The sequence below is a fragment of the Lithobates pipiens genome, unplaced genomic scaffold (genome assembly GCF_037356315.1).
Source record: "Lithobates pipiens isolate NorthernLeopardFrog02 unplaced genomic scaffold, aLitPip1_a1.2 Scaffold_23, whole genome shotgun sequence".
Taxonomy (NCBI): Eukaryota; Metazoa; Chordata; class Amphibia; order Anura; family Ranidae; genus Lithobates; species Lithobates pipiens.
Genome location: NW_027507785.1, coordinates 244,124,025 through 244,137,805, shown reverse-complemented (window position 1 = coordinate 244,137,805; position 13,781 = coordinate 244,124,025). Strand labels below are relative to the sequence as shown.

The following is a 13,781-nucleotide window of genomic DNA, read 5'->3' as shown; positions in this document are numbered from 1 at the left end:
TCTCCCTCTCCCCCCTTCCTCTCTCTCTCCCTCTCCCCCCTCTTCTCCCCTCTCTCTCTCCCCCTCTCTCCTTCCTCTCTCTCTCCCTCCCTCTCTCACCTCCTTTTTTCTGCAAAAATATGTGCAGTTATTATTTTTTCTATAAAGGTAAACATATCCTTTTAAGAAATAGAACTAATGCAGCCACCAAATCTAAGGACTGGTAAGCTGCAATATATGACATGTTCTTTGGTTTACCAGGCTTGCTGTTTTGCTATTTATTTATTTTTTTAGTACAAAATATTAATTCTATATATTCAGTCTTCATCCGATAAAATACTGTAGACCAGGGTTTTTCTCAACCATGGCTCCATGGAACCAAAGGGTTCCTCCAGAGGTTGCTAGGGGTTCCTTGAGCAATGAGCAACTTCTGCCTCTTAGATAAGTTCCCACCGACACCAGTGTTCTTTTTTGCTTTCTGTAATGGGGTAATTCTTCCTAATGATCACAAGTGTAAGAAACGTTCTCCATGCTGACCATCACACTAATGCATAATCCGTTTTAAATAATCTTTATTCATTTTCTTCAATAACACAACCTTTATACAAAATTTCATTAACATATTGATAATATAAAAACTGGGGCGCAGTGTAAGACGGTAATAAGCATTCAATCGCTCTTTCTCGAGTTTATTCATTCTTGCTCTCTTTTCCCTCTCCCTCTCCCCCCCTCCTCTCCCTTCCCTCCCTCCCTTTATATATACTTCCTTCATTCCTACATTGGATATCCCATCCTGTCCAACCATGACTAATGTATCATCAGTTGTAGATATAGTAATTTTTAGCAGGGGTTCCCTGAGACCAGAATGTTATTTCAAGGGGTTCTCTGTGTTGGAAAGGCTGAGAAAGGCAGGTGTAGCTTTACAAATATTTGCAGAAGGTCACAAACAGCATAAGATAATATAAATACATAAAAAATATTATCTCATATACTGTATAATATGTAAAATATCTTCTTTGTTTTGTTTCAGATGCCCTTTGAGTCTGAGTGGTTTGGCTAAAATTGATATCGATAATGGACTACAGCAAAAAAAAGTGGACTGTGAAATTGACCAAGATACTGGGCTCTATGAGGATGGTTGTGAATTCTACCCAAATGTGGACCGCAATGTCCATGAATCTATTATGTATGGACAAGCCCTGGAACCTGTAAGCCTGAGAACAAGATCTGTAGAAATATTCTACATATATTCTAGAAATATTTCTGTGTTGAATTATCCTTCTTTCTGTGCTACTTAGACTTCTACCAATCAGGTCACGTATATATAAAGTGGTACTGTACGTTACTTGAAGTGGTATTAAACACAAAAGCAATAATGTAATATATTGCAGCTCACCAATCATTATACGTGGTGGCTGCATTCATTTTCTTTTTTTTTTTAGCTTTTTTCCCCTGGTGATTCTGCCACTAACATACCTCCTGTATCAGGGTGCCTACACTATGGATGAAAGAGGTGCAAAAAAGGCATCTTTCAATGTCAGCATTGTCAGTCTGAATGCAGGACAGTGTTAAACACAGTAGCAGATTGAGATACACTAACAAATTGAAGCCAAACTCCAGTTCACATTTTTTTAAGCCGTTACAACTTTTTTTTAATATATAAAATAAAGGTGTCATATAAATAAATAAAAGCTGACTACTGTAAGCTGCCTTGTAAGTGATAAGTGGTCTGTCCCAACCCTCAACTGCTACATGTGCTGGACAGCTTGTTCTGTTTAAAAAGAACAAACTTACAGGCCAGATCACCAGGTGAAAATACATTGTGAGGTTAATATTGCTTTAAATTGCTTATTTTTAAAAATATTAGCTTTCTGTATCTTCAATACTCTGAAATTCTGACCTGGAACAGACATACAGATTAGGAAAATCAGAGTAAAGTCAGAGATCATGATTTGCATACATATAAGTACTTAAAGAGGAGCTCTAGGCTCCCCCCAAAAAATCTAAAGTCAGAAGCAACAAATACTGTAGCTGCTGACTTTTAATATAAGGACACTTACCTGTCCAGGGATCCAGTGATGTCCCTACCCAAGCCGATTCTTCAATCAGCTTCGGGTGCAGGTGCCGGAATCTCAAGTAATGGAAGCAGGAAGTGAAGCCTTGTGGCTTCACTGCTGGTTTCCTACTGCGCATGTACAAGCCGCGCTGCCCCTTTCGGTCCTGTAGTCTTCTGGGACTTCTGATGTGTCCCAGATGGCAGTGACAGTCTATGTAATTATTTTAGGGCCTATTCACACCTATGCAGTACAGTAATGAAAATCACACCTAAGCACTGTACTATGTATATAGTAATACAATGCCATTTTTGTGAATAGCCCCCAATGCACTGTACAGAAATTGCCAATGCAGAATGCATGGCAGCACATCACAATGCTAATAATGTTTTGGCACACTGCAATGCTGAGTATCTGCCAAAATGGTATATGTCCATTACATTGTATGTTGAGGAGAGTTGCTACACTGTGGTGCAATTAATTGTAAATGACACCCTCTGACACTTATTTTGCAACACACAAAAACATGCAATACCATGAGTTACACTAGCAAAAATGTAGCAGATCCTTACTGAACTGGCTGAGATTTGATCCATCTATGGCTAGCTTAAATGGTTCCCAGCAGTGGTGTCGCTAGGGGGTGGCTTTTAGGGCTATAGCCCTGAGTCTCTGCAGGGGTCCCCAAGGGGAGGTTCTCTGGGGACCCTGATGTAAGTGGAGGGGCTCTCTGGGGACCCTGATTTAAGGGGGAGGCACTCTGGGGACCCTGATTTAAGGGGGAGGCACTCTGGGGACCCTGATTTAAGGGGGAGGCACTCTGGGGACCCTAATGTAAGGGGGCCTCTCTGTGAACCCTGATGTAAGTGGGGGGCTCTCTGGAAACCCTGATGCAGGGAGAGGCTTTTTGGGGACTCTGATGTAAGGAGGAGGCTCTCTGGGGACCCTGATGTAAGGGGGGCTCTCTGGGGACTCTAATGTAAGGGGGGCTCTCTGGGGACTCTGATAAAGGGGGGCTCTCTGGGGACCCTGATGTCAGGGGGGCTCTCTTGGGACTTTGATGTAAGGGGGGCTCTCTGGTGATCCTGATATAAGGGGGGCTCTCTGGGGACCCTGATGTGAGGGGGGCTCTCTGGGGACCCTGATGTAAGTTGGGGGCTCTCTGGGGATATACACACACATATATATTACTGTATATATATATATATAAGTGTATGTGCTACACTGCTATGGGCTCCAGCCCCAGATCTTTTGTAGATTTAGCAACGCCCCTGGTTCCCAGTATCCCAAGCACTTTGGATACCCTTCAGATAGGTACCACTGATCTAGAAACTTCTCATGCAGTACCAGAAATATCTTTTAATCAGTTTCACCCATAGGAGATGACTAGTCAGAGCTGCTCATAATTTTCAGATTTTTTCTTTTTAAGGTGCACTCATTCTGCAAAGAAAACACGCACAACAAAGAAGCTCCAAATGAACAAAACAGATTATGCAACCACCAAAGCGTATGGGAAGTCATCATGAAATCTCCTGACATGAAATCTGCTCCGTTGGAAAGTACCAATATCCCTGCCCCTACTTTTACCCTGCTGCAGTATAAAGACAGAGTGGTCACCTTGGTACTGGATGTTTCTGGAAGCATGGGTGGAGTAAGTATAATTTTTTGAGTAAGTATAATTAAAAAAAAAAAACGCCAAATGAAATTGACATTACATTTCCAGCAATATGTAATCTCTTAGGCCCCATTCACACCTGATTGATTATCTGCTTGAAGCTTGAACCTCAAAAAACGCTGGAGGAGAAAAGATCTATTATTCTCTATGGAGCTGATTCACATCTCCACTCCAATTTGCCTGAAGCCAAAAGCCCCTGAAGCTCAAACAAGTTCTGGTGCTTTTTTTGTCGCTGGATTCGGGCAGATTTGGGCATTTTTGGCGCATTTGTATTCCCATAGAAATGTATGGAAACGCGTCATTCACATGTTTTTTGTGCAATTTTCTGCTCAAATGAAAAAAGTTAAAAATAAAATAGTAATAATATATGAATGAATAAATATTTAAAAAAATAACTAAAAAAACCTCATAAATAATCTGTAATAATACATTTATAAATAATAATTAACCTCTAACCTTAAAAAATATTAAACACATTATTATTATTATTATGAATTATTATTCATAATAATAATAATAATAATATAACAACACCCAAACTAATTTTTTTTTTATTATTATCATTATTATTATTATTATTATTAATAATAATAATAATAATAATAATAATAATAATTTGTGTTAGGGTGTTTAGTTATTTATTATAATTTTATTTTTAAGGGGTAAGTTAAGGGTTAATTATTTCTATATTGTTACTTAGTATTCATTTATTGAATTTCTTTATTTTTTATTTATGATTTTTATTTATTTGTGTATTTATTAAAAAAAAAATTATTCATGTATTTTTATTCGTATAATAATAATAAATAATGTAAATAAATAAATAAAATAATAATAAATAACCCTAAACCCAACTCCTAATCCTAACCCTAACCTAAACTGAAATCGAACCCCTTACCACACAAAAACATTATAATTATGAAAGAAGAAATAAAGGCTAATAGAAAAGTAAAAAAAAATGAAACACCTAGCAACAAATGATGCAACAGATAATAGTTTTCTTTATTGGGTAATTAAAAAAACGCCAAAGCCCAAAAACGCTGCATACAAATGCGTCAAAAACACATGAAAACTGCTGGAAAAGCGCTCAGAGGCGTTACACTCAGGTGTGAATGCAGCCTTATGCCCCGTACGCACGGTCGGAAATTCCACCAGCAAAAGTCCGATGTGAGCTTTTGGTCAGAAATTCCGACCGTGTGTATGCTCCATCGGACTTTTGCTGGAGGAATTCCCGCCAGCAAAAGATTGAGAGCAGGTTCTCAATTTTTCGGTCGGAAAAAGTTCCTATTGGAAATTCCGATTGTCTGTACCAATTCTGACACGCAAAATTTGTATGCATGCTCAGAAACAATTTGACGCATGCTCTGAAGCATTGAACCTAATTTTCTTGGCTCGTTGTAGTGTTGTACATCACCGACTTCTTAATGGTCAAACTTTTGTGTGACCGTGTTTATGCAAGCCAAGCTTGAGCGTAATTCCGTCTTAGAAACCAACCAAGATTTTTCTGACGGAAAATCCGATCGTGTGTACGTGGCATTAGAGTCCATTCATAATTGCCCATTCTTGCATGTTGCATTGATTCACAGTGGTGTAGATTTACTAAAACTGGAGCACTCAGAAACTGCTGCAGTTGTGCATGGTAGCCAATCAGGTTCTAGCTTCAATTAAGCTTTGGCAATAAAGCCTGGAATCTGATTGGTTTCTATGCAGAGCTGCGCCAGATTTTTGTGCACTCTCTAGTTCAACTAAATAAACCCCAGTGTTTGTTTTGTTTTTTAGTAAAGTTGCAAGCTGTCACAGCTGGTTGCCCACATTAGTGATGCTGGTGCCAGGGAGAGGCGAGGGAGAGAACCGAGGCTTTGGGGGGCTGCATCGCTGGACTGTGGGACAGACGAGTGTGTTTATTAAAAGTTAGCAGCTACACTTTTTTTCTAAACAGAAAAACAAGTGGAACTCTGCTTTAAGTGGTTGTTAAGCCACTCTAACATCTTTGTAATATCAGTGTTGTCTCCTAATCCTGTGTCCCCCTGTGTGTGTGATTTATAATTTTTTTTTGATATATACCTAATTTCTGAGCGCTGATCGGTGCTCACATGACCAGCCGCCTCTCTCCTCTACCTGTCTGACAGCTGCAGTGGGCGGGGCCAAGATTTCCCCCCCGCTGACGTCAGTCGGGAGAGGAGGATTGAGGGGGCCAGTCACATGAATGCCTATCGGCTCTCAGAAATCAGGTATATAGCTGCATTTTGTTCTATAAATCACACACACAGGGGGACACAGGATTAGGAGACAATGCTGATAGTACAAAGATATACATGTTATTCCAGCAGCAGGAGGGAGGGCGGGGCACTGTCACTAGTTGACAGGCAGGGAGGGGAAGGGGCATGAGAAGGACAGGAGAGCTGCGGATAACAGAGGCACGTAAACTGACCATGTTGTCAGGGCTCAGCAGCCATGATAAACCGTGGTCAATTTACAGAGGGGAGGGTATAGCTAGGCAGGATTGGCCAGGTATTTCAGGTGTTAAAAAGGGCCAAATGACACAACACAAACACTGTGCTGTGCTGTGTTGCTTTAAAGTTAAGTTTAGCTTAACATTTTCCATAAACTTTTTGTTCCTTGCAGAGCGATCGCATAAACCGCCTGTACCAGGCTTCCGAAGTTTACATCATGCAGATTGTCGAAACGGGTTCCCGTGTTGGAATTGTCAGTTTCTCTAGTGACGCAACAATTCTGTCAGCTTTGGTAAAAATAACTAACAGCTTTGACCGTGAAAGACTCAAGGGTCTTCTTCCGAAAGTCGCAACTGGAGGTACAAACATATGCTCTGGAGTTCGTAAAGGTTTTGAGGTAATTTAATCGTAAAATCTTTTACTTGGTAGATTTTTTTTTTTGCAGGGGACAAGGCCCCTACTAAACTCTCATGTATTTTATAAGTTTACATTCTGTTTATTGTTAATGGAAACACTTTTGTGGACATACTTTTAGAGATTCAGCCAAAAGTCTATAAACATCTGCGTGACTATGATTTTTTTTTACTTTCTTTTTTTTTTTTATTATTATTGTTTACTTAAGCTATTTGTACCTGCTAAGATCTGCATAATCCAAGAACCACAAAAAATATTTTTAGGTGCATGAGTCTTGGCTTGTTTCTGAGGGAAACGAAGGAAGGGAGTTATGTAAGCTGGCATCTTCTGCACGACTATTACAGGTTTTCCTCTACTAAGGCTGCAGATCATATACTATGTACATAGCGCCATCTAAGGGATAATTCACAAAAGTGTTGTGTAGATCCAAGGGAAGCTAGGTTTCCTCTTAGCCCTTGTACACACATTCCGACAACCAAATCCGTCGGATTTTGTCCGACGGATCTTGTCCGAAACTGTTGCATACACACGGTCGGACAAAGTTGTCGGAAAATCCGATCTTTCAGAACGTGATGACGTAATTTCGTTACGATGGGACTACGTTCAGGCTAGTAGCCAATAGCTTTGATGTAGGAATTTGATCTGAGCATGCGTGGCACTTTGTCCGATCGGAATTCTCTACACATGATCGGAGTATGTCCGATCAGAGCAGTTTGTCGGAAAATATTTCCGGCAAGTTGGAAAATTTGGTCCGACGGAAACAATCCGATGCATACCACACTCAGTCGGAATATCCGACAAAACGCTCCGATCGGACACATTCCGACGGAATCTCCGACCGTGTGTACAAGGGCTAAGTATGATTCAAACCAATCATTCTAATGCACTCCATACAAGGATCTCCATATACTGCGGGTAATCCTACCACACTTTAATCTACTGCAACAAAAATTAAGTGGAGTTTTCTTTCTTGCAAGATTTGAGCTACTCGACAGTCCCTGGGAGCTCACTTTAGAGATGGTGATGTCCCCCTTGCCAGGGCACTGCTTGCAAAAGCAGGTATAAGTTAATATAAAAACCATACTTACTATAATGCACATGTGCATCCCAGAATTTAATGTAGAATGCAAAACTTTGGCATGGCAATCAAAGGGTTTCTTTTTTTTTCTTTTTTTTACAAAATTTGGCAAATTCATAATGGAACTATCAGAGCTCCGTGCAAAGGTTCAAAAGAAAATTGTACTCGTGTGCAGCCACCTTAATTAGTCAAATTAAAAGGACACTAAATATAAAATATCAGGTATACCACAGATCTGTTTTTTTTATTTATTAAAATCTGTGGGGGTTTTTTTTGTTTTTATTTATGAAAACTGTTGCTTTCAGGCTTTGATCCTTCGCTGATGCACCTCACTGCTACTAGTATAGAGAGAGAACAGTTCTGTTATTTCCGGTCACATGCTCCTCTCTATGTGTACTACAGTTTTCATAGCACTGAATGTGTTTGCAAATTGATTTGTAATCCATCTCAATGACAAACAGGAAAAGGGGGCTATGTTCACATACACAAGGGGGCATTGCTAGGCGGCAAAAAGACCAGGGGCTTCAGCCTGAAGTCCAAGGCCAGCACGGGGGGGGGGGGGGGGCGGTAGTGGCAAGGGGTTTTTTGGCCGGGCGGTGGGGTTGTATGGCGGGGGGTAAGCTCACTTGCTGGTTGCTAAACTCACCTGCCATACATACACTGACCTACCTACCTGACATACACTGACCTACCTAACTGACATACTCTGACCTAAGTCACACGCATACACTGACATACATACACGGACCTAACTCACATACATACATACACTGACTTACCTACCTGTCAACATACACTGACCTACCTACCTGACATACATACACTGACCTACCAACCTACCTGACATACATACACTGACCGACCTACCTACCTGACATGCATACATACACTGACCAACCTACCTACCTGACATACATACATTGACCTACCTGACATGCATACATACATACACTGACCGACCTACCTACCTACCTGACATACATATATACACTGAGCCAACCTGCCTACCTGACATACATACACTGACCTACCTGATCAGGAGACAGACTTCATATGTCCTGCAGCAGCTCACCTCAGCTCAGCCGTGGTGTGCGGTGCGCCCATCATCACAGCAGGTAGCCAGAGGAGAAGAGGAAAGGAGAGCCGCCCGCCTGAGCGGGAATCTCAAAGTGATGTGGCGCGGAGCCTGCAGCGCCTATGATGGGCGTCAAACGTCCCGCGGTCCCGGCATTGGACCAGTGGGACGTCCATCATAGGCGCTGCAGGCTCCAGAAGGCAGGACCTGCTATATCACTTGGCCGCACTCGGGATAAGATCGGTCCCCGCTCGGCTGCGTTGGTGGCGCTCAGGGCTAACAATAGAATGGTGCATGCCTGAGATCCTTTTCAGGGACCCATTCGGGGCTCCAGCCCCGCCCTCCTGACACCACTGATCTTGACCATGTCATTGTGTCCTATGTACTGATTTTCAGTTATATGATTTTCAACTTTGCTATGTTTTTATTACATACACAGGTAAATAAAGGGTTCGATGGAAGCACCTATGGCACAGAGATTGTGTTGTTAACAGATGGAGAGGATTCGGGTGTTAGCAATTGTTTTGGTGAAGTCCAAACCAGTGGAGCAGTCATTCACACTCTTGCTTTAGGAAACCAAGCAGATAAAGCCTTAGAAGAATTAGCCAGCATGACAGGTAAGTTATGTTCTTTTCTGAGAATTAGAAATATGGGCCATGGCTTCAAAAGCAGCCAATTGATCAGGATAACACTTCAAAACAAAGAAATTTGTATATAACGATTTCAAAGATTTTGTCATGTATTTATTATCCTTTCTTTTCTTTCAAATTCAATAAAATATATTGTACCACAAAATAAAGAGTTACCACAACTAAATGAAGATGATCCACAAAAGCCCAAAAGACTCTGACAATAGATTGAACACTGGTGCAAATACAATTACAATTTATTTTTTAAACACAATCTGAGAGAAGCCCTAGTGTCCCCCGGGGTTATACTGAGAAAACATGTGCACTGCCGAAAAATGTGTTTGTTTTCCTTTCATTCGTTTTTTTTTTGGTTTTGTTTTTCGGGTCATTCGTTATGATTGAAATTCGTTATTTCAAATGTATTCGTAGGTTCTGAAAAATTCAAATTTGTTACGTTCCATTGGTTTAGATGCAGTAATCATTATTTCGATAGTTTGAAAATCCGAAAATTTAAAAACCTAAAAATGTTAAAATCCGAAAATAAGAACCAAAATCCAAAAATAAGAAAGAAAATTTGAAAATCCGAATATTAGAAAATTCGAAAATCTGAAATAATAACTAGCGAACTAATAATATTTAGCTATTAAATTATAGGTATAGGAACTTCCTTTCAAATATGGCTGTTAGTGAATGTAATGAGAACGAATTTATCCGAAGTTATCTGAAATAACGAATGCTGCATCTAAACGAATGGAACGTAATGAATTAATAATAATAATAAATAATAATACTTTATATAATGTATTATTATTATTATTTATTATTATTAATTTGTTAGGTTTCATTTGTGTAGATGCGGCATTCATTATTTCGGATAATTCGCAACTTCACATAAATTTGTATTCTTTACATTCACTAACAAATTTGAAAGGAAATTCCAATACCTATAATTTAATAGTTAGTCATAGTTATTATTAGTTAGTTATTATTTTGGATTTTAGAATTTTTGGGTTTTTAGATTTTCGCTCTTATTATTGGATTTTAGTTTGTTTGAATTTTTTGAATTTTCATTCTTATTTTCAGATTTTCTAATTTTGGATTTTCGACCTGTCGAATTTTCGGAAAAATTAGTTGAACGTGTTTTTGTTAATTCGAATATTCCCAAATCTTTGTTGAATTGCACTTGTCTAAGCCCCAATTGAGAATCTCTGGTCTTAAGAGTAAACATAATATTGGGAAGCACAAGCAAGGGCCCCACTAGCAAGAAGTAAATCCTGTTGCCCCAAAGTCCAAAAAAAAATCCTTTGCCTTTTCTGTAATGTGCTTGAATATTTTATGGTATATACTGTATGTTTTTTACTTCACTTTTGAAATGCAGGGTACTGCAATTGTACTGGTGCTCAAAAAAGTTAATAAAAAAAAAAAAAGCATTAAGGCCCCCAAAAAATGTGGGCTAAAAGAATTAATAGAGCAAGTAGCTTGCAAATACTAGTGACATAGGGCAAAGAAATGCCATATTTTTTTGTCTTTATATTCTACTTTCAATAATTTTTATTTAACAGAAGTGCGTGAGAGTACACAAAAAGAAGGTTACATTCGCAAAATATCTGTACCATTACAGTGTATGTTAACAATGTGACGGATTGTTAGATATAATAAGTGAGACATAGTATAATGCTTCTAAAATATATAATCCATCTAGTAAAACAGAGAAAGAAAAAGGAGGACGTCACCTTGCACCTTGTACCCCAATTGGGAACACACTGTACACAGGAACAAGGGAGTACTCCCATGGTAAGGGTAGTAAAGAAGTCAAACCCTGTTGCATTGACAATATATTCAAAATAAACTAAGAGGAATGCAAAGTACCGTAATGTTATCTAACATGAAACAGTAACCGTAAACCTAGAGGAAAATAATGGAGAAGAGAAGTCCATAATAAATGGACTAATAGCGATCCGCTAACTATTATGTAGATGAAATATATAGGAAGGGGGGAAGGGGTGAGGATAGGTGAGAAGAAAGAGAAAAAAAAAAAAAAAGGGGGGGGGGGGAATGAAAGGTGGAATAGGTACATGTAGGCATGTGAGAAATTCTTCTCATATTAGATGAGATGAATGTTCAAGGAGGCCCGGACATGAAAGATTTGTACCAGTCTAACCAGGGAGTCCAGCGGATGATGGATTTAGACAATAGACCTTCCGAAGAGGCATACATACGTTCATATACGCCATGTAAATGTGTTGTTCGTATAACTTCAGAACGTGAGGGAGGGTCAGGGGATTTCCAGTTACGTGTAATGGTCAACCGTGCTGCTAGGCACAAATGTGTGACAATATATTGGATATGGTGAGGATAGGTGTCAATTCCAATATTAAGGAGTGCCAGTGCTGGGTTAGGCGGGGAGACAATGTGAGTGAGAGATGATATGATTACAAATATGTCTGTCCAGAACTGGGTTATTTTTGGGCAAGACCAAAACGTGTGATATAGGTTGCCAGGGAGGCCACATAATCTCCAACAGGCAGGGTCAGTCGTTGGACTATATCTATGAATCTGCAATGGAGTGATATACCATCTAAGGTTTATCTTGTATGTGAGGTCCCAGAGATTTGCTGATTTCGTAGCCAGAAATATGGCCCGTAAGGCAGTTTGCCATTGTTGTGAGGAAAATGAGGAACCCAGTTCAGTTTCCCACTTTAGTAAAGGGGGTAATTTCTCAAAAGTATCTTTGCCATCTAATAATGCATAAAAAAGGGATATCCCCTTGATGGACGATGAGGCATTAGAGAAATATGTCCATGCCACTTTCGGGATATTGCTACGGAGGGAAGGGGATTGAACTAGACAATGTGATATTCTGATATAAGTATAGTATTCTTTGGGTGGGAGCGAGTATTTATTTTGCAGGGAAGTAAAGGAGTATAGGAAGTCACTATCATAGAGATCAGCGATATAGGAAATACCTTTGTGTTTCCAAGGGGAGAGTTGAATGTCTTGGGTCAGAAGATTAAGAGTTTCAATGGGGAGTGGAATTGTACATGTGGGAGCTGTAGCAGGAAAATGCGTAGTGAAATATGAGAATGCTGCTAGTGACGCTTTTAAGGTTGGAGATAAGGAATTGATGGATGATTTAGTATCAGGTCTAGAGATAAGCCAGTTACGTAGATTATTTCCTGGCACCTGAAAGGCTTCCATGGCACACCAGTGGATGCTAGAATCTGGAGTGAACCAGGCTTTGAGTTGGGCCAGGATAGCTGCAAAATAATAGTCTTTAACTACGGTGTATCCTAAACCACCTAACTTTCTGTGTTTCATAAGTGTGCGATGTGATATTCTAGATTTTTTTCCTAGCCATATAAAGTTATGAATTATCGACTGAGTCTGCCTAAAGAAGGAAGTAGGTATAGGGATGGGTAACGCCCTGAACAAGTATAGTAACTGAGGGAGCTTGAGCATTTTGAATGCCGCAAGTCTGCCAGAGGTGGACAGTGTGAGTTTGGAGATATTCGGTAAGTCAGATGAAAGTGTGGCAAGGAATGGAGGGAAGTTTGCTTTGTACAAATCTTTGGTGGAGCTCGTCAGATTAATGCCCAGATACGTGATAGAGTTTGTGGACCACGCATAAGGGTACTGGACGCTCAAATGTTGTCGTTGTTCAGGGGATATCGCTAAGGGTAGTATGTAAGACTTGGACGCATTAACCCTATAGTAAGACACGTAACTAAATTCATCCAATAAAGTTTGTACCAAAGCCAGGGAAGAGGTAGGATTGGTTAATGAAAAGATCACATCGTCGGCAAAGAGACTAATCTTGTGCTCACAATCGCCAAAGGGAATACCTGAGATGTTAGTATGGGATCTAACTTTAGCAGCAAGAGGTTCTATTATTAGGTCAAAAATTAAGGGGGAAAGGGGGCAACCTTGGCGAGTGCCATTTGATATTTTAAAATCAGTAGATAACATGGAGGAGCAATACACTTGCGCTGATGGAGAGGAGTATAGGGCCAAGATTGCCATTAGGATATGACCCTGGAATCCAAATTTTTCCAATGTTTGCTGGAGATACTGCCAGTGAACCCTATCGAATGCCTTCTCCGCATCCAAGGAGAGAAGCAGAGAAGGCATCCGATGGGTCGCTGTGTGATGGATGATATTTATCATACGACGGGTCGCATCAGACGTTTGGCGCCCTTTGATAAAACCAGATTGGTCAGGGTGTATCAATAATGGCATTAAGTCATTAAGCCGATTAGCTATTACTTTGGCATACAGTTTCACATCGTGGTTGAGCAAGGAGATAGGTCTGTAATTTTGGGTTAAAGTGGGTTCTTTCCCTGGCTTCGGTATTGTGACGATTAATGCTTTTAACATTTCCTGGGGGAAAGAGGCAGAGGAGGCAGCGGAATTAAACAATGGGGTGATGT

The 13,781-nt window shown here is 40.0% G+C and overlaps 1 protein-coding gene across 2 annotated transcripts in view; it reads left to right on the top strand.

Annotated features, from left to right (window-relative positions):
* The window catches only part of LOC143928223 (calcium-activated chloride channel regulator 1-like), a 70,943-nt gene that overhangs the window by 36,487 nt on the left and 20,675 nt on the right, over positions 1–13,781 (top strand). For both annotated transcript variants that reach the window (XM_077452972.1, XM_077452973.1), the window contains exons 6-9: positions 1,010–1,187; positions 3,460–3,681; positions 6,331–6,555; positions 9,165–9,342. In XM_077452972.1, the coding sequence (XP_077309098.1) occupies positions 1,010–1,187; positions 3,460–3,681; positions 6,331–6,555; positions 9,165–9,342 (803 nt within the window). The remainder of the gene's footprint in view (positions 1–1,009; positions 1,188–3,459; positions 3,682–6,330; positions 6,556–9,164; positions 9,343–13,781) is intronic.